We start from the raw sequence: 21,101 nt of genomic DNA, 5'->3' as shown, positions 1-21,101 counted from the left end.
TGTTTGCAGCCCAGGGAAACAAAAAACAAAGGTGCTGAAAAGTATTTTGCATACTAAATTTAGCATCCCTAAAGAGCTGTTCATGTAAATATATGTGTTTCCAAGGATAGTTAGCTGAAGGAAGCTAATTAGAATTTTTATTTTAGGTTTGACTGGTGTTGAATCCATTCCAATTGGCCAATATAACTTGCATTTTGTACATTCATTACATTTCTAATTAATATTATGCAAAATTAGAAAATTAGGAAATTATTTGCAGAAAAATATAGAAGTGGGAAAAAAAGAAAAATATAGAAGTGGAAATGTTCTATTTCGGAAAATTTTTCCACCCCACATAAATTAAGACTGCATAGGGTTTTAAAGGTAAGCCATCACAACACTATGAGTTGTGAATTCACTAGCAGATTCTGAAGTCATTCAAGAACTGATGGTAGATGTGCTGTTCAGCCATTTTTAGCACTGGCTAGCATTCATCTAGGGCTGGCAGCTTAACTTGTGTTTTCAGACATATCTCTATTTAGCCATGAAAGTTTATGTTTCATGGTTTGAATCTGAAATGAAAGCAGAGATTCTTTAGAATCTGCGGTAGCTATCAAAATTGGCCCCCATAGCTGCTTTTCATACATTGTTCTGTTCCAATTGCAGAACTGTAGAAGACACAAAAGTGGTTCAGATGTTTATATCACCTTCTACATTTGTCCACATGATTGCCTCTGAACATTTCCAGGTACATAATTCCAGCATTACCAATACCAATAGCACTTTGTAGACCTGCCACATTCATAGAAATCAGCTACTGAGTGTATCCATTTACTGCTAGATCACATGTTGTATTTTTCCATGCAATCCCTAGGGAGCCGTTTTGTTCAGAAAAGTGGCCAGTGAATATATGTACGGGCCCCAGGCAACCCTAATTATAATTGCATACACTCTCCTTTAACTGCAGAGACCAATATTTCTGTGGAGGTGACCAACAATGCCAGCAGTGTTTTAGAAGGAGAGAGCCTGCGATTTGGCTGCAGTATCCGCACAGGATTTAGACCCCAGAACCGGCTCTCGGTCACCTGGCAACTTGTGGACAAGCAGAACCGGCGCAGTGACATTGTGCAACTTGACCGAGATGGCACCCTACGCCCTGGCCCGTCTTACGCTGAGCGGAGCAGCTATGGTGGGATCCAGATGGAGCAGATACGTCCTGGATCCTTCACACTCGAAATTTTCAACAGCCTCAAGGCAGACGAGGGCCACTATGAGTGTCGCATCACAGAGTGGACACGTAGGCTGGATGGAGAGTGGCAGATGATCGGGGAGCGACATAATGGCTCTGCAGTATCCATCACTGCCCTGGGTGGGTATTAAAAGTGCTATTAAATATATGCAATGCTGGTTAAGCGTTTTGTGTCACCATTTCCCCATTTTCAGTTATTTAGACACCACAAATGTCCTGGTAAGAGAAAAAATTAAGCTCACTGATTGATGACTGGAAATAAAGGAGCCTGTTGTCCTATTCACAGCTTGCACACTTCTTTCCTCGTGTGTTCCCCTGGAAACTCGAGGATGAAACTACTGCATTTTTCGCTCTATAAGACGCACCCGACCATAAGACGCACCTAGTTTTAGAGGAGGAGAACAAGAAAAAAAGTATTCTCTCCCTCTCTGCTCAGCACCTCTCCAGCAAAGCGGGAAGAGATATGGAAGGGGCTCTGTTTATCCTCCCGCTTTGCTGAAGGGGCGCTGCGCAGCTCTCCCTCTCTGTGCACCGCCCCTTCAGCGAAGTGGCAGGAGAAGCGGAGCCCCTTCCATTTCTCCTCCCGCTTCACTGAAGGAGTGCTGTGCAGAGAGGGAAAGCTGTGCAGCGCCTCTCCAGCGAAGCAAAGCCAGGAGAGCAAGAGGGATTGGTGTGCACCTATCCCTCTTGCTCTCCTGGCTTCAGGGATAGCTGCCCGATGCCTCCGGAGCGCAGCGGGAGGAGTGCTCCCACTACGCTTCGGGCGGCTATCTCTGAAGCACCAATCCCCCTTGCTCTCCTGGCTTCAGGGATAGCTGCGCAGCCTGCATTCGCTCCATAAGACACACACACATTTCCCCTTACTTTTTAGGAGGGGGAAAGTGTGTCTTATAGAGTGAAAAATACTGTAGTTGTTATTGAAACATACTCTGCCTGCCCCCTCACCTTCCTTCTTCCTGGCAATATGTAGCAGCGGGGAGCCATAGCACCATGGCATCATAGCACACATGGTTTATTTAATAAGATTTTATTAAGACTTTTCATAATATGTTGCAATAATAAACTAATAAACTAAACTAAACAAAAACAAGGAAAAGAATACAAAGTCCTCTTTCACAGATAAATCTTAACTTGTCCCACACAGAGATAGGTGAACCTCAACTAGGAGCCTCCCTTTTTTCTCCCATCCTCCTACCCCAGGAGAAATTCCCTTCCCTGCCTCTCACACAGGGCCCCTCATCAACTATCTGTAGTATCCACTAATTTGTAGTTCCCTTGAAATAACAGCACAGAAAATGGGAGGTTGAGCAGAGAAGGAAAATCAAATTTTGTGAGATTTGCAGAACTAAGGCTCAGTGGGGCAGCTGGAGTGTAGGAAGGCTACATCGTGCAGATTTAAAGAATTTCTAGTGAAGTGTTGGGGGCAAGAAGTAGCTGGCAGGATTTAATGGTTTGTATGTCGCTGAGCTTTTCAGAAAAGTTTATGAAAGAGTCAGGTTAAGAGGTTGTGTTCAGTCTGCAGCGAGCTCCACTTCAAATGTTTATGGAGCCAGGGTCCAGAAACAATGATCTGAAGAAATGCTATGCAGTTAAAAGGTCGGTTCTAAGTAGCTCTGGTCCTATAAAACTACCTGTTTGGAAGGCTACCTGGAAACATATGTAGCCTTTGCGGAGCTCTTTGCTAGAAGAGCAAGAATGTAAGTGTAATTAGGTGAAAAAGGAAGCAAGATGTTTACCAATTCTAAAAGCTTGTTTAGGTCAGCCACACGTTCCCCAGGAAAACCAGCAAGGTTAGTTCAGTTGCCTAGTGACAGAAGTCTGGAATAAGAAGTGGGGAAGTTTTAGATGCTAGTATTGTTACAGGATTGCAGGAGTAGCTTTCTCAGCGAGAGGGGCTGCCACTTGGTCCATCTTTTGTCAGGAGGCCCCCGGTGCTTAAACATCAGGTGGTTCATCTGATGCACCTGCAAAACTGACTGCCACTCCTCAGCTAGAGCAGTGTGTATATGACGTGCACAGAGTTCTTCAGAAAATAATTTAGGCTTGAAATCGTCAAGTATAGTGCTGCCTGAGGATACTCGTGTCTTCTGCATTACCAATCTCTTGCAGCTGTGTCTGAAATACCTAGGCAGGTGAGACAATTGCCACAAGGTGCCTGGATTTCACTTGCAGTTCACTGTGTATGTGTGTGTGAGAGAGAGAGTGCTTAACTCTCTCCCTCCCCTAGCCTCTTCCTCTTCTCCTGGATAACTATTAAACACATTTTCAAAAGGCTTTAATCCGAAAGATTGACCTGTTTTTGCTGTAATTACATGGGCCGGAGCTGTGCCATAGTGACGTCCTTTGATGATTAGAATCCCTGAGCCCTTTGCTGAAAGTGTGCAGAGATCTCTGTAGCAGCTCTGGGGAAAGGTTGGCAGGCTAAAATTAATCTGCTTGCAGCAATTAATGTCCCAGCTGCCTGGCCATTGTTAATTAATATCTTGTAGCCTTTGGGTCAAGAGGTACAGGCATCCTGAACAGCACAGAGCCAAAGGCTACTGCCTTCACACCGTCCTGTATGGTCAAACAAATGGAATTTGTGAGCACATAGAAAACCTTCCTGTGCTAACCTTCTGAACAGTGCATATTCCGGCTGGAAAGTCATACTGTAATAATTGTGGTTTGTGCAAGCTTATCACCTAGTTCAGAGAGCGGTGTTAAAAGTTTCATTGAATTCACAGGCATGTGTTGCATATTGCATAGCATTGTGGATTAAAGTTAGCCAGCAGCAACATTTGGTGCATATATATCTGGTGTGAGCATTTCAAAAGTTGCAGAGGATTTTTATTTCAGGAGGGATAGCCATGTTCGCCTCTTGCAGCAAAATCATCAAAGATTTTTGCGGCACCTTAGCAATTCAACACATTTATTATGGCAAGAGGTTTCAGGGACTAAAGCCCGCTTCATCAAAAATATTGCCCTCTCAAGAGCTGCATAATAGGAATTAAAAAAAAAAAAAGGCGGGGGGGGGGGTTACACTGTAGTCTTTGGCAGCAACTATCCCAAGTATTTAATTTATAATGGTATCTTAAAGGTAAAGGGACCTGACTGTTAGGTCCAGTTGCGGATGACTCTGGGGTTGCGGCGCTCATCTCGCTTTACTGGCCGAGGGAGCCGGCATTTGTCCGCAGACAGTTTCTGGGTCATGACTAAGCCACTTCTGACGAACCAGAGCAGTGCATGGAAACACCGTTTACCTTCCCGCCAGAGCGGTACCTATTTATCTACTTGCACTTTGATGTGCTTTCAAACTGCTAGGTTGGCAGGAGCAAGGACCGAGCAACGGGAGCTCACCCCATCATGGGGATTCGAACCGCTGACCTTCTGATCGGCAAGCCCTAGGCTCTGTAGTTTAGACCACAGCGCCACCCGCGTCTTATTCTCTCTTAAATGTTTGGTTCCATTCAAGTGGGGTGACTTAATAGATATCATTTATTATAATACGTTATCAGATACAATTTGGAAAAATCAAACCAGAGGGGATCTACAGCTGCCAACTGCAAGAAACAATCCAATTTTATGTCTGATGATTCTTTTTAATATATGCATGTTCATTTTACATGTAATCTTAAACTGTTAACTCAAAAATAACTATTTACACATTTTCATTGCTTTTTGGGCTCCCTGTGATTGTCATTTCTCACCTTAAGGTCACTTACAGTGTGTTCTATGAGGCTGAAATGTCTCTTAGTATTGCCAGATTTGCAAGCGTTTTTTCTGTTGTGCGGAGGTTGTCCTGTTTGCCCTATATAGAACGCAAAAAGGGATTGCTGGTAACACTGAGGTTTGTCAGTAGATTTTTGTATGTTGCCTGCTGAATTTCTAACTCCAAAATTCAGGGATTGGGTTGTTTTGTAGAATTCCTGGGGGCAGCTTTTTCCGTCCCTGCTTTAATGTATGTGTTTATTTACTGAGAATAAGAGTTTACCAGACCCACCTCCTGTGAGCTGCTGTTAGGAAAGCACTTCTTACTGTAGTTGCAGCATGCCAATGGTATTACAGTTACTGTGGAAATATTCACTTTGCGTGTCTGTCTTTTGCTTTTTGTTAGATGCTGGCTTTGCAGTTACAGCCATCTCCCGCACCCCTGGAGTGACCTACAACGAGTCGTTTGATTTACAATGCATCATCAAACCACATTACCCATCCTGGGTCCCAGTGTCTGTGACGTGGCGCTTTCAGCCAGCAGGCAGCACCGAGTTTCACGATCTGGTCACCTTCACTCGGGATGGAGGTGTTCAGTGGGGAGATAGGTACGTTGGGTTTCGTACCAGGACAGCCATTGAAAAATCGGAATCCAGCAACAACGTGCGCCTGAGCATCAGCAGAGCCAGTGACACAGAGGCGGGAAAGTACCAATGTGTGGCAGAGCTCTGGCGGAAGAACTACAACAGTAGCTGGACACGACTGGCAGACAGAACCTCTAACCTGCTGGAAATCAGGGTCTTACGGCCTGGTAAGTATCCTATTGGCAATGCTGCCAAGACTCTACCTGGTGCAGAGACTTCAGTATGAAAGCTTGCCGTTCCAGCTGCATGGAATTACTCATCCTTTTTTATATTGTGTTTAGGGTTATAGGGCTTTTTGCTTTGGTACCTTTTTTGGAGATGCGGTTTTTGTTTGCTTTGTGTTGGTTTCAGAGCAGGAATTCTCGGGATGTTTTTTTTTTAACCACAGAAACAAAAGAGAAATCTCTTTCAACATCCCTGAAGTTTTCACTGTAGAGAAGTGTAGGGCCACTGTGCTCATTCCCGACTCCATGAGGCAGGTGTAAACGTCTGTTAAAAGGGAGTTTGATGTGTTCTTAGCTCACAGTTGTATGAGCAACTTTGTGGTACCTATGAAATGTGTCTCCAGGACCAATTTCATTCCTCATTTCCTGACAGGGACTCAGTTTTAAGCTTAGACAAGCCATCCTCTCCCACACGTCTTATCTTCGGATCTAATGCGAATTACATAATGGTTTGAAAAGCTTGTCTGCCTATTAGTTATGTTGTGTGGGTTTTCCCCCCCCCCCAGAAAACATCCAAATCACAGTTCATAGCACTTGTGAAATGTTTGCTGCCTTCCTAGTTTGTGCTGTGGCTTAACACATTAGGTTTATGAGGATTAATGACCAATCTTACATGTCCAGAAAACACGATGGTGCATCTGTTCTTGGAGTACAAAATGTACATGCAGGATTGCATGTATAAAATGAAAATCAACATGTTGGATAAAAGACAAAGCTAGATTTCCACAGTCAGCTGGTTTGGGGCTGGCAATGAAACATGCAGCCTCAGATGTTCATTCTGAAGAAGCACTGCCACCAGAGTGCTTTCTCTCTGTGTGTAGATTAACCCATAAATGTCTTGGCTCATTTGAGTAATCATGAAACTAATCAGTTGAGAAAGGTACGTTTTAAGAGGAGCTCTGGTTTGAGATTGGTGGTCTGGTCACATTGATGAGGGATATGTACTATTATGGTCAATAAGACAGACTTCTAATGAATGTGGTCAGTAAGGATTCAAGGAAGTGCCGTTTAAAGGAGAGATGATGTCAGGCACAATATTGTGGCTCTGATCCAACATCAATCAGTAATTCTGTTTATCCAACTCATTCAGTCTAATTTCAGCTAGATACTATTTTTGTGTATGGCATCTATTATGCAAGTCTCATTCTGTGTCTCATACAAATCAGACAAGTACGTGTGTCTAGGACATGTTGTTTTTGCCCTTCAGTTGCATTCTTGCAACTGCTCCTTTATCAAATGTGTTCCTTTTGCATTTGTAAGTGTGGGATCTCTTGATGCTTCCTGTCCTCCAGACAGATGACATATTTGAGGCTTCTCAAGAGTATCAAGTTTTGCATGTTGAAATCACTTTACAAATAATTATATAAAATGAATGGGACATTGATGCCTCTTAAAATGTAGATAGCAATTCCTTCCTCACATCTAGTGGTGCAGCAATAAAACTACTAGCACATCTGCAAAGCTAAGTGGGGTCCTGTATGATCTCAAACTGGATGGCGGACCATGTGTTAAGATCCCTGCATTGCAGGGGATTGGACTAGATGACCCTCAGGGTCCCTTCCAATTCTGTGATCTCAGATTTCACTGCTAATAGTGAATAGTAGCTAGACAAAAGGACTCAGCACCATATCTTGTTCAGGACTGTAACCTATCCAGTGCACAACCAGAGACAGTGGTTTTTAGTCTGCAGACTTCTGAAACCTTTAAAGGCCCGTGCTTAGTGTCCACATCTATTGAACTATGCAACAAACAGTAGTGGCAGTAGCAACAGAATCCTAAAGTCAACCAACCAGAGCTAGATACAAAATAAGGGGCAGGGGGGAATCATTAAATTAGGATTGACTAATACATTGCCTCTGAATACCACTAACTCCCCAAATTTAGTTTTCATTCTAGACCTAAACTTTGCCTTCATGCAAATGCAAGCCATCCTAGATGGTGGCAAACATTTGTTGAAAGCAAAGGAAATAAAACTTTTAATGTTATTCCAATTAGAACCGGCTTCTTTACAAGCTTGGCTGATTGCCCCCAAATGGTGCCCCCACTGGACATGTCAAATTAGCCATCTCAGAAGTATTCTCCTTCAGTTGACTGCAATGTCTAAATTTGATTGAGGGAGTGAAAGATGGTTGCACTTAGGCTGTGTAGATCTGGAGTAGAGTTCAGACTTTGGTTGAATCCAGTAGAATGTCCTATTCCATTTTTGCTTGATGTTTATTGATTACCTCATCCTCTTGCAAAACATTTCAAGGTGTGATCACTGCCACAAGCTGAAGCACAGACGTCTGAGGGACTCAGACAAGGACAGCAGACCCACTTTGGGAACTGAGCACATGACAGCTGGCTGTGTTGCAGACAACAGATATATTTATATATGACCCCCAACAGGGAATTTTGTCAGATGATTTGTGCCTGTATCAAATGCTGCTGACCTCATCATCATTAGTGCACTTAAGTTTTCAAACATGAGCAGCATTAAGGCTTAGAAAGGACCAAGGGTGAAAGGATGCTGCATATACATGCAAATCAGCAATGTCCCCATGAGGGGAAAAGGCAGTAACCTTTGTTGCTCTTCTTTTATACTTGAATAATTAAGGGAAATGATTTGAGAAGTGCTGTAAGCTGCTGTTTTGCCTCATCTAAAAAGGGCACTCTGGTTCCTTTCTATAAACCACAAGACTGCTTCATACTTATGAGTTACCTGCACAGATAATATTTGTGTAGGAGAAAATGCGAAACCCCATGTTAGAACTATTTATTACATGTTCATGTAAGACAGTGGTGTCCAAACTTTTTTCAAAGAGGGCCAGATTTGGTGAAGTGAAGGGCTGACCAAAGGGCCAACCCAGACTTGTTAACCTTTTTTAGGATTGAAGTTGTTAAGCTTTTTTTAGGATTTTATCCCAAAGTTGTTGAGCTTCTTTTAGGCCCCCAAGATGGACTTTGGACCTGCCTGGTGTAAGAAGTGAAACCTGGGTTTGCCCTTAAGCTTTTAGAACTCTGATCTGGTTTGAGTGGCTTAATTTGCCCTGCTTGGCTTTTCCAGGTTTGCTGCTTTTAAATATCTTGAAGGTCACTGAAGACTACTGCTAACAGGGTTCACAGGAGGCTTGTTTGCTAGTAATGTGCAACAAGATGCCCACAGGCACTTTTAGCACCATGAACAATATGGCCCATTAACCTAACCAATCGCCTAATCCCTGGTTTATCCCTACACAGCATCATGCTGTAGCTGCTTGCTTGCTTGCTTGCTTGCTTTTTTAAATAACTTGGGCGAGGGGGTTATAAACAAGGATCATGGGAATGATAAATGATACAAATAAGTAGACCAAGTCTCCTCATTTGTATATCCAAAAAATAACATAATAAATTTGCTGTAATATCTATGATATATGCCTCATTATGAGTGGTCAATGTTCAAGTTCTGGGTTTGTGAATTGGTTTAAACAATAAGAGCAACAATGAGGAAACACGATAGAAGAGAGATAACAAATAGCATTCAACATCACATAGCCCTTGTAATTGTGCTTAGGCTAAGTATGAGTAACTGTCATTTTTCCTATCATGCTATCAATGAAACCGCTTTGAGTATGTGTGTAGAAGTGAAGGTAATAATTTATGTTTAAATTTAAATTTAGATCAACCAGTTTGAGCCAAATGCTGATGGGGGAGATTGTTCATTTTCTGGGATACTGGCATATGTTATGAAATTAAACCACACTGGGGTGAAGCCATCTTTCTCAATCTGTCCACATCAACTGAAGTTTTTCTTTTTGTTAATCTCTCAGGGAGGGCTATTTCCCAAACTGTTTTGTACCAATTGTCTACCATTGTGCCAGTGTCGGGTTACGTTCTGTCTTGCCACTTGTAATAAATGGCCTATTAATTATTTATTATGTAAGTCCATATACTTTTGAACTATATATAATGAAGCTAATTATGGTTTGACTTCCAATTGTTATTTCGATATTTTATTAATTTATTGGAATATGGAATTCCAGAAAGGCTGGATTTTTGTACATTCCCACCACACGTGGAGATATGTACCGGGTGTGGGGCACCCCTCTAGCAACATGGTGAGGTGCCATTACAAGGTTCCTAGGGATTAGGGATTAATTTCCTATTGCTCACTGAAAATGGATTTAAAGGTTTGTTGTTTTTGTCTAAGCCATTGACCTGGGTCAAGTTCGTAGTTGAAATCTCATTCCCGTTGGTGTTCAATAGGATCAAGTGAACCCACCGATGCACTGAGTAGAATTTTATAGATTGCAGATTTTATACCTGGGCCATGTCCTTCTGTGGATATTACAAGTCTTTCAGATGGGGTTAATGGTCTTATGACTGCCTTACTGTTAAACTGGGTTAGCCAGGAAAAGTGTGGATTTGGTGGAGTAGCAGCCAAGGGGTTTTTAATTTTCCTAGTTTAGTCCATATTTCTTGGTCAGATAGTGCTATACTTCTGTTATAAAAGTCAGATAACCAGTGTAGACCTTTTGCAACATAAAATTGTCATGAAGTGTCATGAAAACAGTGGGTGGAAGGCAAGGAGTTGGGATTCCTGCCTTCTCTTTCTGTGCATTAAGTATGGTTTGTGTGAATCTATTTTGAACATTTAGCCCAGTTCTAAGAAGTGGTTTGCAGAGGTTGGTATTCCTTTGATAAGTTCTTTTTCCAATTGGAGCCATTGAGGTGTCATCTAAAATAAAAGGGACAGCATGTCTTACTTGGTTAGCAATAAAATATAGATCAGGGTTTGGGATACCCCAGCCTCCTTCATTTGGCATTTATTCTGGGTCTTTTGCAGGAGTAATTATTTTTCTGCCATTTTCATATCTGTTTGGGGGAGAGGTCATGAAATAGGCAGACCATATATGGTAATAATATTTCTTTGAATCTTTTATAAAACTCATCAGGTCCTTGGGCTTTATGTGGTTTCAGTTTTTGTCAATTTCTTCTATGGAGATGGGGCTATCTAAAAAGGTTTTTTCATCATGGGTTAATGATGGTATGGGTAAGTTTTCTAAGAATTTGTGGATATCTCTTTTTTTAATTTGGGCATCGTGAGGTACATAATTTAGAATCAAAGGCAAATTCTGAGCAGAAGTCAGGAGAAAATGTTTTAATGCCATTGCTTTTTTGCATACTGTGTACCCCTGACTTAGATTTTTTCTTTTTACATCTGCCAAAAGTCTAGAGTCATTAATTTCTAAGGAGTCTATTTCTTGTCTCTTTTGTTCAATTCCTCTAAGGAGGTATTTTGAACCTGAACTTTTATATTTAGTTAGCAGCTCAGTAATTTCCATTTCTAGTTTGGTTATTGTTGTAGAGACTTGTTTTTTAATATATGCTTTTTCTTTGATACAGATACCTCTTGTCACTGCTTTCATAGCCTCCCAAAGGTTGGTAGAATTGGTGTTGTCATTGTCGTTTTCCTTGAAATAGAATTGTAGGGTTTCTGCTATCTTTTCCTTTAGGTAGTCGGCTGGTTAAATGACCATGATGTCAAAGTTTGGATTTCATTGCTTGGTCATATGGTCACTTCTACTGGAGCATGATCAGTGATGTTATCAATGTTCACTGTGTGAATGGAATTAACTTGTGGAGTAAGCAATAAGGGGCGTGGGTGGCACTGTGGGTTAAACCACAGAGCCTAGGGCTTGCTGATCAGAAATTTGGCGGTTCGAATCCCTGCGATGGGGTGAGCTCCCGTTGTTAGGTCCCAGCTCCTGCCAACCTAGCAGTTCGAAAGCACGTCAAAGTGCAAGTAGATAAATAGGTACCGCTCCGGCGGGAAGGTAAACGGCGTTTCCGTACACTGCTCTGGTTCTCCAGAAGCAGCTTAGTCATGCTGGCCACATGACCCGGAATCTGTCTGTGGACAAACGCCAGCTCCCTCGGCCACTAAAGTGAGATGAGTGCCACAACCCAGAGTCGTCCACGACTAGACTTAATGGTCAGGGTTTCCCTTTATCTTTTAAGCAATAAAAAGTCTAATACAGATCAGGAGTCATGTTGGGGTGAAGGAAATGTCAAACTGAAATATTTTGTATTTTCTCCGTATCTTGTATAAGCCCCATTTTTGGAAGAGCTGTAGTAAGTCATAGGAGGTCTTTTATCTTTTAAAAGGTTCTTCCAGGTGGTGCCCTTGCTCAAGGCTTTTAAAGACACTGCTTTTACATTAAAGTTGAAGTTGCCCCCTAGTCTAGCTTCTCCCTCAGCCAATTTATTGAATTTACATAAAACCTTCTGAATAAAGCCAAGTAGCTTTGAGTTTGGTGCACATGCAAATCTAACAGTTATTTTTTAATTGCCGTCAATTGTCCCTTTAATAAAAACGTATCCACCATTCTTGACTTTAAGTATTGAGTTTGAAGTTTATTCCTTTGACCCATTGTCTCAACCTTTGAGATAGGTAAGGATTAAAAAATGTTTTGGTGAACTGGGGAATTGGCTCTGGAGCAATGTCCATTGTCACTGTGTGTTTGAGTATAGAGTTGAAAATGGAACATCCTGTTTCTCAGGGTCTCTTGAACTGTAGCAATCATTTATACTCTCTTCTCTTGCTACAAACCATAAAACCTAAGTGCTTCTGGAATTGCTTTAACAAAAACTACTGCAAAGCCCTGTTGGTATCAAAATTTAAGGGTCAGTATAGATGTGGCAACACTTCTGATTGGACAAACACCTGCTGGCTCTCAGGTTTAGAGATTGGCTGGGCAGGGGCATTGGGTTATCAAAGGAAGCCCCATATAATGGAGCAGCTAATAGTGGCATTTAACGAAAATCAGCCTCTGTGCCAGGGATATGGATTGTGGTTAATGTAAAGACAGTTCAGTCTGTTAAGGTGTCTCTGAAAACTGCGGGCCACTGAACAGGCAGATTGATTGGAACTGCAGTAAAGAGCAGAACAGTCAGAAGCTAAGGGTTAGAAAAGGTCGGCAGCATGGTGGTGGTCTATCATAGAACTTCTGGCTCAGAGAGCAATTTCATTTTCTCAGTTAGTTCAACTCTTTGGCCAATTAATTTAAGAAGCCCTGCCAGTCAGGCACTTCCCTGCACCAGCGGCCATTACCTGATGGTACCAAAGTCTGCCATTGTACAGTCCTTATTGTCATGGGATGATAAGTTTGTATAACTGTGCTCAACTGTGGAAAGGGAAAGGACTATGAAATATTATTTAACTTTAGCAGTGGGGCCTACAACTTCGCTATCAATTTGCTGGTTGAGCCGCTAATTGACGGTGAGTGGCTGGCAGGGACCAAAACCCTTTTCCTAGTTCCACTGGGCCGAAAAGAATAGTTATTTTAAGGCAAGTCATTCCAAAATCTGTCCCGAATTAAGATAATCTCCCTGCGAATCAGCGGGTACTAAAGCATAGCCTGCAGTCAGTCACTGACTCTGTCAGCCAGTTTCACGAAAGAAAACATAAAGGTGTAGAATTCAAAGTTTGTTTATGGAGCTTCTCAACGGGATCTTTCTTAAAGACTTATTTCTTCTTGCCAAAAGTGAAGCCTACAAGCTTTTGAGATATTTTCTATTCTCCACTGACTCTGGGAGGCATTTCAGTTACTTCAGGAGTGGTCCTTCCCCTTAATTCACAAGGAGGAGGGGCTATAAACTTGTTGATTCAGAAAGGGAAGGTTCTCTTTCTCTGGTGTAAAGGGTACAGCTTTCAGGAAGTAGAAAGAAAAGTATTCCTTCTCTTCTCTTCTCTTCTCTTCTCTTCTCTTCTCTTCTCTTCTCTTCTCTTCTCTTCTCTTCTCTGCCTGACATGGGTGAACCGCACAAGGGGGACACCAGTAAAGGGAGGGACAAATGATTACCTCTGTATGGCTACCGCTATATCCCCTCTATCCAGGATTGCTCAAGGCAATCCATACTTTACAATTAGCTGCTGCTGCTACTGCAACTCTCCCTTGAAAGTCGTTTGCCTTACCTCTTAAGAGGGACACTTGTTCAGCTAGTGGTAAGTGTGGCAGCTGTCTCCCGATACACCTGTCAAGGGGGTGAAATGTACTTTGCCGTAGCCCAGTCATCTCCCACCATATTTCTGCGCTAGCCCATTTCATGTTTGTATGACACACCCTCCCTCCCTTTCTCTACGGAATGGGTGTAGGTGCAGGGGTTGGTTTAAGAGTCCGCAGTATTGGCGTGAGTGAGATTTTTCTCAGTGCTTTATGGTGATAGTACAACATGGGAAGCTAGCACGGTAAAGTGCTAGTGGATCTCTCTGTAAACTTGTATCTGGACAAGGTTTCATTTCTAAGACCAGAGAACTGCATCACGGTAGATTAGTTTGTGATGTACTAGCATTTTTTAATGTTTATGTTTTAAGTTTATGCAGATAGTGTGTTTATGCTTATCGCCATGAGACATTAAACACTTTGAACTGAACTGAGTGGGTAAGGAGTTTTCTCAACCAGGAACTCTTGGGAAAAGCTGGCTGCTGGGAAGCAGAAACACCCTGACATTTGCTGGGTGACTCTGCTGGAGCTGTGCATACTCTGCTGGTCACATTGGTCAATGTGCAGTGTAGTATCAACAGCAGATGGTGGGCCCAGTATAACAGGTTATGGGCCAACTGACTTCAACAAGTCCAACGGGGGGAGCATGAAGCAAGGAACCCTTGAGAAATACTCTGGTATATTTGTGTGACTTAGAATTGTTTTGGCTGGAGAGAGCAAAATGCACTTTTGTGCATAAGCAGGGTCGTTTTAGTCCATGCCCTGCTTTTGTTTATTGCAATTATTCCAACTCGTCTTTGAATAAGGATTTCTAGGGTTTGGGGCTAGAGCACAGTATCATAGCCAGAGTTTCGGCTCATCAAAAGGCAGCTTTGATGAGACTGAAGCATAATTTTAACAAAATGGTTTAATAGAAGGCTCCCTAGTCAAATCCTCTGGAGCAGAGGAGGACTGTCCATCTACCTACTGCAGATCCTCCTCTGCCATTTGGATAACCATAAGCCATGACCTTAGTGAGGTGTTTTGAATCCCAATAGTTCTATTTGCTTAAAATTGACTGAATGAGAGATACCAGGTGCTTCTGGTGATGGGAATGCTTTTCATGAAAGGGGCATGTGAGGTCAGAAGCTTGATTCTCACTTTCTAACACCTTGTCGGAACAAGGCAGTATGTTTGCAAGTAAGTTGGAAAGGACGGCTCACCACAGCAGGGATTACCACTCGGTCCAGCATCATAACAAGCTCAAGGTTTTATTATTGAGCTAAGTTGCCAATGCAGCTGTTAAACACAGTACATACTTAGCTTCCTGAAGAAGAGAGAGAGAGAGAAAGTTTACATATTTTTCTTCCATACCAGTGAAGGGAGGGGCTTTTTTTTCTTTATCATGTGATTCATTTGATTAATACCTTGCTTTTCTTTTTCCCACTGGCCCTTGGGTTTTGTTGCTACCATCTGTTCTACCCACTATGGACCTCTGAATGACAGTTTGCTTGAGTGGCTTCCAGTAGAGACAGACAAATAAAGATGTTTTCAAGACTTCATACTTAGGATTTCATCTGTGACTTACTGAAAGTGATTGACTTTCATCTTGGTTCACGTGTGTTACTCCTACCAATCTTATTGGAAGGGTTTTGGTTTTTTGCTCTTTGTTGCTCGTGCACTTTGCAAAAAGTCATTTCTCCAGCTTGAAACTTTATTGTTTAGATGTACACAGTATAGTGATAAATAGTGAAAACCTGTTTCTGAACTTGCATACAGATAATTTTGAAAAGTTTGGCAGCACCCAGACTTTACTTCTACTTTTTAAATGACTTTTTTTTACAAATGTTGACTCCTAATGAATAACCTGCAGAGTAAATAAGCATATTTCTTTATAGGATGACTTATTCGAATAGAGTTTAATTAAATGTTTTCCTATTTGTGCCAGCGCCATTTATTTTGAAGGCTTTTTGATGAGCCATTGATGAAACAGCTCAGTGTGTGATTTTGCCCTTTGAATCTGCTGCTTGATGCAAGTTCTGTTTTCCATTTTTCACATCTCCATATTCTAATTCACCAGCGATCATTGAGGCGTACACATTTTCTGACGGCAGATGCATCTTGCACTGGAATTCTTCCCTCATAGCCTTTTTATTTATGTGTGCTTCAGATTTTGACATGCTGTGAAGTCTTCTATTTTTCACAGACACAGACGTATATATATGAAAAAGTTATAGATGTTCTTTTTCTTCTTCCCGTCCAAATTTTATAGGTGCCTTCTTCATATACACACACACACACACACACACACACACACACACAGGTATATATATGGCACCTGTTTATTTCAGATCAGCTTTTGCTTTTCAAAATCAGAGTTGACCCTAAATCTCCTTGATGATTTCAAAACATGAATTTCTGTCAAGGTTTGAACACAAGCCTAGAGTATCTCATTGTCTTGTGTGACCTGTGGCTAGTACTTGCAGCAGGCTGTTCCTCCAACACTAACCACATGGGCAGATTCTGATGCATCAGTGTTTATAAAGCACTGCTTATCTGTTTAAGGACCATTACTAACTGTTCTTAGTGTAGCCAATAACAGCATCCCCTAAACTGACTCTTAAGTGGCTTGGTTGGCCCTCCCAACCTGTTGGATTCTTCCCACTCAGCCATGTATGTCTGGCCTCGGATGTTATATGAAAGGGTCTCAAATAACTATGTGATAGTTAAATGACCTAACTAAGGAAATGGGTGTTTAAAACATTGGTAGTGTCTATATATTTTAATAGTTCAGATGGGTTTTCTTGCTCATGCTTCTTTCTTGTGAAATTATTTTGATGTAAGTTGCTTTGGCCAAAATCACTAGCAGCACCAAGTTAAACGATGGAACTCCCAAAAGAGGCAGTGATGGATACCAACCTGGGTGGCTTTAAAAGAGGATTAGAGAAGATCTTGGAGGCGATGGCTATCGATGGCTCTGGGTAATCCTTCTAAATACCAGTTGCTGGAAACCACAGAAGAGTGCTCTTGTGCTCAGAGGCTGCTTGTTGGTTTCCCACAGGCCTCTGATTGACCACTGTGAGAACAGGATGCTGGCCTGATCCAGCAGGCTTTTCTTATGTTCTAATCAGTGACCGTTTTCTTCCTCATCTCACAAAGCATGTTCGCTAGTAGTACCTAGCTGCCTGAACTTTCCTCTCCATCCTGCCACCATAATTTATCTTACACTAATTAGGGGTGGGTGGGTGGAGAGAGAGGAGAGAGTTATGAAAGTATTAAGCATGTCATCTTGCTCTGAATCCATTTTAGGATTCAGTTAATCACTAAAATAATATATATGTTATTGTGATTAACAAAACAGAGAAATATAGGGAAATGGGACATTCTTCTTCAGTACCACCCCCCAAACCCCACTGGGCAATCATAGGGCCCAAGGTGGCTGTTATTGGGACAGGCACACCTTTAGGTACTTGGGCCCCAAACCATTTAGGGATTTATATGCTAGTACAGTGGTACCTCTGGTTACGTACTTAATTCGTTCCAGAGGTCCGTTCTTAACCTGAAACTGTTCTTAACCTGAAGCACCACTTTAGCTAATGGGGCCTCCCACTGCTGCCACGCTGCCGCTGCCACGATTTCTGTTCTCATCCTGAAGCAAAGTTCTTATCCCGAGGTACTATTTCTGGGTTAGCGGAGTCTGTAACCTGAAGCGTATGTAAACCAAGGTACCACTGTACCAGCATCTTGAATTGGGCCCAGTAGCTCAGTGGCAGCCAATGCAGGGCTTTCAGGGCCTGTGTCACATTGTCCTATAGGCTGCCCCCACCTACCAATCCGTCAACCGCAACCTGCACCAGCTGCCACCACTATCTTCAGGGACAGCCCCACATGGAGTGCATTACAGTAGTCCAAGCAGGTTGTCACTACAGATGTGCAGAAAATTCAGCAAGCAGTTGAAGTGGGAGTTTTAACTGCAGCTTTTGAAAGCTGTTCCATGGTACACTCAAGACAATTAATTTTGTTTGAACTGGCTTAAGAAATCACACTCTCAGCTTCCCAGAGTGAGGGATGTACATTCCATGCTCTCACAGGACTTTTGAGAGCTATTACTTGCCCTAGTGGTTTTCTCCAGCTTGTTGGGGAAGGGGTATAGGGACAGGGGGAAGCAGGGAGTAGTTGTGAGAATCTCAGGAAAGAGTTAATGTTGTCATATTTACCAAGAAACAGTTCTCCACTCTCCTCTCCAGTAATTCAATCATGTTGGCCTGCTTTCAGGCAATACTACGGCAAAGTGACAAGTTAATAACGGCAGTAATAATAGTCACAGAGCCTAATGTTGTTTCCCTTGCTCATACTCTCATTGCACCATCCTGCCGCCCATGTTGCCTAATGCAATTTCCAGTATTGTTAATCCAGTTTGAGTAGGAATTTTATTCTGCTCTGCAAGAGAATAGCACATGCAGGAGCCAGGGTACCATGTACCTTAGGGACCTGGCCACATTATTTGTGACTCTGCCCTTCCTTGTAATTATATTATTTTTTATTTGTCCTTGATTCTCCAAGAGAGTAAATTAACCTTGTTGTGAATTAACTCCCCCTCTCCGTGTTCTTTTCCATAGTCCTTTCATAGAAGGGATTGCCCCCAGAGTGACTTCTGCTTGTTTTTCTTTAATTATTCTCAAGTACCACCTTCCTTAATACAACTAAATGTGCCAACTTCCTTCTGTAAAAAAGATAAACCATAATGACTTCATGCCATTTCATAAGCAGGTAATCACAAAATGGATTATATTCTGGAGGTGCACACCTGCATTGCTTAGTACAAAGTCTTCAACATTGTCAAGTCCCACTGCATAATTTTCCTAACCTTTCCTTTCCCTGTGGGGACAAAACCACAGGAAGTGAAGCTGTAATAATAATATTATTTTGAGGAAGGACAGGCTTAAACACTTAGTACTCTCTCTCTCTCTCTCAATATCTCTGTGTGTGTTTGCACAGGTTTTGTGTGAATTCCAATATATTTCCAAAGTATTGTTGTTAATTATCTACCACCCTTCATTCGAAGATCTAAGGGCAGCTCACAAGATAAGAATACAGGATAAAAGCACAAAAGAGATGCAGTGGTACAACCTTGGGTTAAGAACTTTGCTTCAGGATGAGAACAGAAATCGCGCAGCTGCAGCGCAGCAGCAGTGGGAGGCCCCATTAGCTAAAGTGGTGCTTCAGGTTAAGAACAGTTTCAGGTTAAGAACAGACCTCCAGAACGAATTAAGTTCTTAACCCGAGGTACCACTGTAGTTAAAACAAAAACAAAACAACAACCTTTCCCCAAACACATTTAAAAGGCTGTAGAATATTAATCAGCCAAAAGTCTGGTTAAAGGGGAGCATTTTTACCTGGCACCTAAAAGAAGTACAGTGGTACCTCGGGTTACATACGCTTCAGGTTACAGACTCCGCTAACCCAGAAATAGTGCTTCAGGTTAAGAACTTTGCTTCATGGTGAGAACAGAAATTGTGCTCCGGCGGTGGAGCAGCGGGAGGCCCCATTAGCTAAAGTGGTGCTTCAGGTTAAGAACAGTTTCAGGTTAAGTACGGACCTCTGGAACGAATTACGTACTTAACCCAAGGTACCACTGTATAACGAAGGCACTGGATGGACCTTCCACAAATGGGGAGCAACTGCAGAAAAGGCCTGTTCTCATGTTGCCACCCTCAAAACTCTCTTGGACAAGGCACATGAAGAAGAGGATGATCGCAGAGTCCTGTCAGTTTGTATGGGGAGGGGCGGTCTTTGAGGTATTGTGGTCCTGGGCCATTTCAAGCTTCATAGGTCCAAACCAGCACTTTGAATCGGGCCCAGAAGCTAATTAGCAAGCCAGTGCAGTCCAGCCAGGATCAGTGTAATATGTGCAAACAGTCTTGCCCCGGTGAGCAACCTGGGCGCTTAATTCTGCACCAGCTGAAGTTTCCAAACCATCTTCAGAGGCAGCCCTACATATAACACGTTGCCGTAATTTAGCCTGGAAGTTACCAAGGGTTTAGGCATTGCAAGGCCTGTCTTTGTGCATTACAGCAGAACATGGGAGCAGTCAAGTCACTGTACTGGGACTAGTCTTTTTTTTACTCTTTCATAAAGAGTTGGGTGTGAGCAATGTGGTGACTGGGTTTGCTGAATGACGCCTAATTGGCCAGATTGGTAAAAAGGGATTCCAGCGACCTCCAAAAAGATCTCTCCAAACTGGTGAATAGGCATTGAAGTGGGAAATGTAGTTCACCACAAATAATATTACATACCTTTGAATGACAGCTATTGGGGAACATGAACAGGACAGTGCCATTGCTAGGGCCGGCCCTAGTGTTAGACAGCTGCCTCAGATAGCAGATGTGCAGTATCGGTTAGTTATTTTAAGTCATGGTGATTATGGTTGTTGTATTTTTACTGCCGTTGTGATGGAGGAACGCTTGTGGGACTTTTCTGCTTCAGGTGCCAAAATAAATTGACTAGCCTTGGGTACTATATACCTTGAGCTGAGTGTGGAAGCGCATTTGCTTCAGGTAGCTAGATGGTTTGGCTATTGCACAATGGCTTCCCTTAGGCCAATGTGAAAACAGAAAGCTACAACGATCCCACAGGGGTCTTATACTCTTAGGTTCATTTTAGTGTTTGAAGGGCATTCTCACATCTGCAAACAAGCTATAAATACTCCTGGAAATCTCAGCTGTATTTTACTGCATATTTTCAAATGCCTTTTGAGTGCGAAACCTGTAGTGGAACTCGGTGGTCTTACAGTGCAGTGCTTACAGAATGTCTACCTAGCCTGTTCATTGCGGTAAGTGGTGCTAGGATTGTAGCCCAAATCTTGTAACTTCACTTCAGATTAATTGAACTAGCCATGGGGGGTGGGGTGGGGGTGTACGTGTGCACGTATGTGCAAGGTTGTCCTGTGATTCGCAAGAACCCCTCTGTATCTTTTTCATTTTTGCCTGTTGCCCTCCCTTCTCCTACATCAAAAAGGCCAAATTCTGTCAGAGGCTCCGAAAACTAGGGCAAGCTCTGGGAAACTTTGTAATATTTCATAAGTTCTCTCCAGGAGAAGGCTGTCTTTGAAGATTGCTAGCCTCTGGGGAAGAGTGCCTTCAAAGTGGGACAAAGCAGCCGTTGACTGCCTCCCCTTCGAGCTCAGATGTGGGAACCCATGGGACTCTTTGCTGGTTTTGGCGCTGCTCTGCGAATCGTCATTCTCTTTCCCCTTCTCCCACCCCAGCTCCCCTTCAGTTCTTGACCAGTTCCTTCTACTTCCCTCCCATTTCTTGTTTAAATAGAATGTTTTGCCAAGGGTGTCTTTGGCAAGATTAATCATCTTAATAGTTGA

At 42.5% G+C, this 21,101-nt stretch overlaps 1 protein-coding gene across 2 annotated transcripts in view; it reads left to right on the top strand.

Moving 5' to 3' along the window:
• Positions 1-21,101, top strand: part of IGSF3 (immunoglobulin superfamily member 3) — a 113,030-nt gene that overhangs the window by 73,977 nt on the left and 17,952 nt on the right. For both annotated transcript variants that reach the window (XM_083736146.1, XM_083736145.1), the window contains 2 exons: positions 947-1,348; positions 5,322-5,726. In XM_083736146.1, the coding sequence (XP_083592272.1) occupies positions 947-1,348; positions 5,322-5,726 (807 nt within the window). The remainder of the gene's footprint in view (positions 1-946; positions 1,349-5,321; positions 5,727-21,101) is intronic.

This window comes from Podarcis gaigeae, assembly GCF_964106915.1.
Source record: "Podarcis gaigeae genome assembly, chromosome: 4".
Classification (NCBI taxonomy): domain Eukaryota; kingdom Metazoa; phylum Chordata; class Lepidosauria; order Squamata; family Lacertidae; genus Podarcis; species Podarcis gaigeae.
Note: the sequence above shows the minus strand (reverse complement) of the source record. Positions and strands in the feature narration are given on the sequence as shown.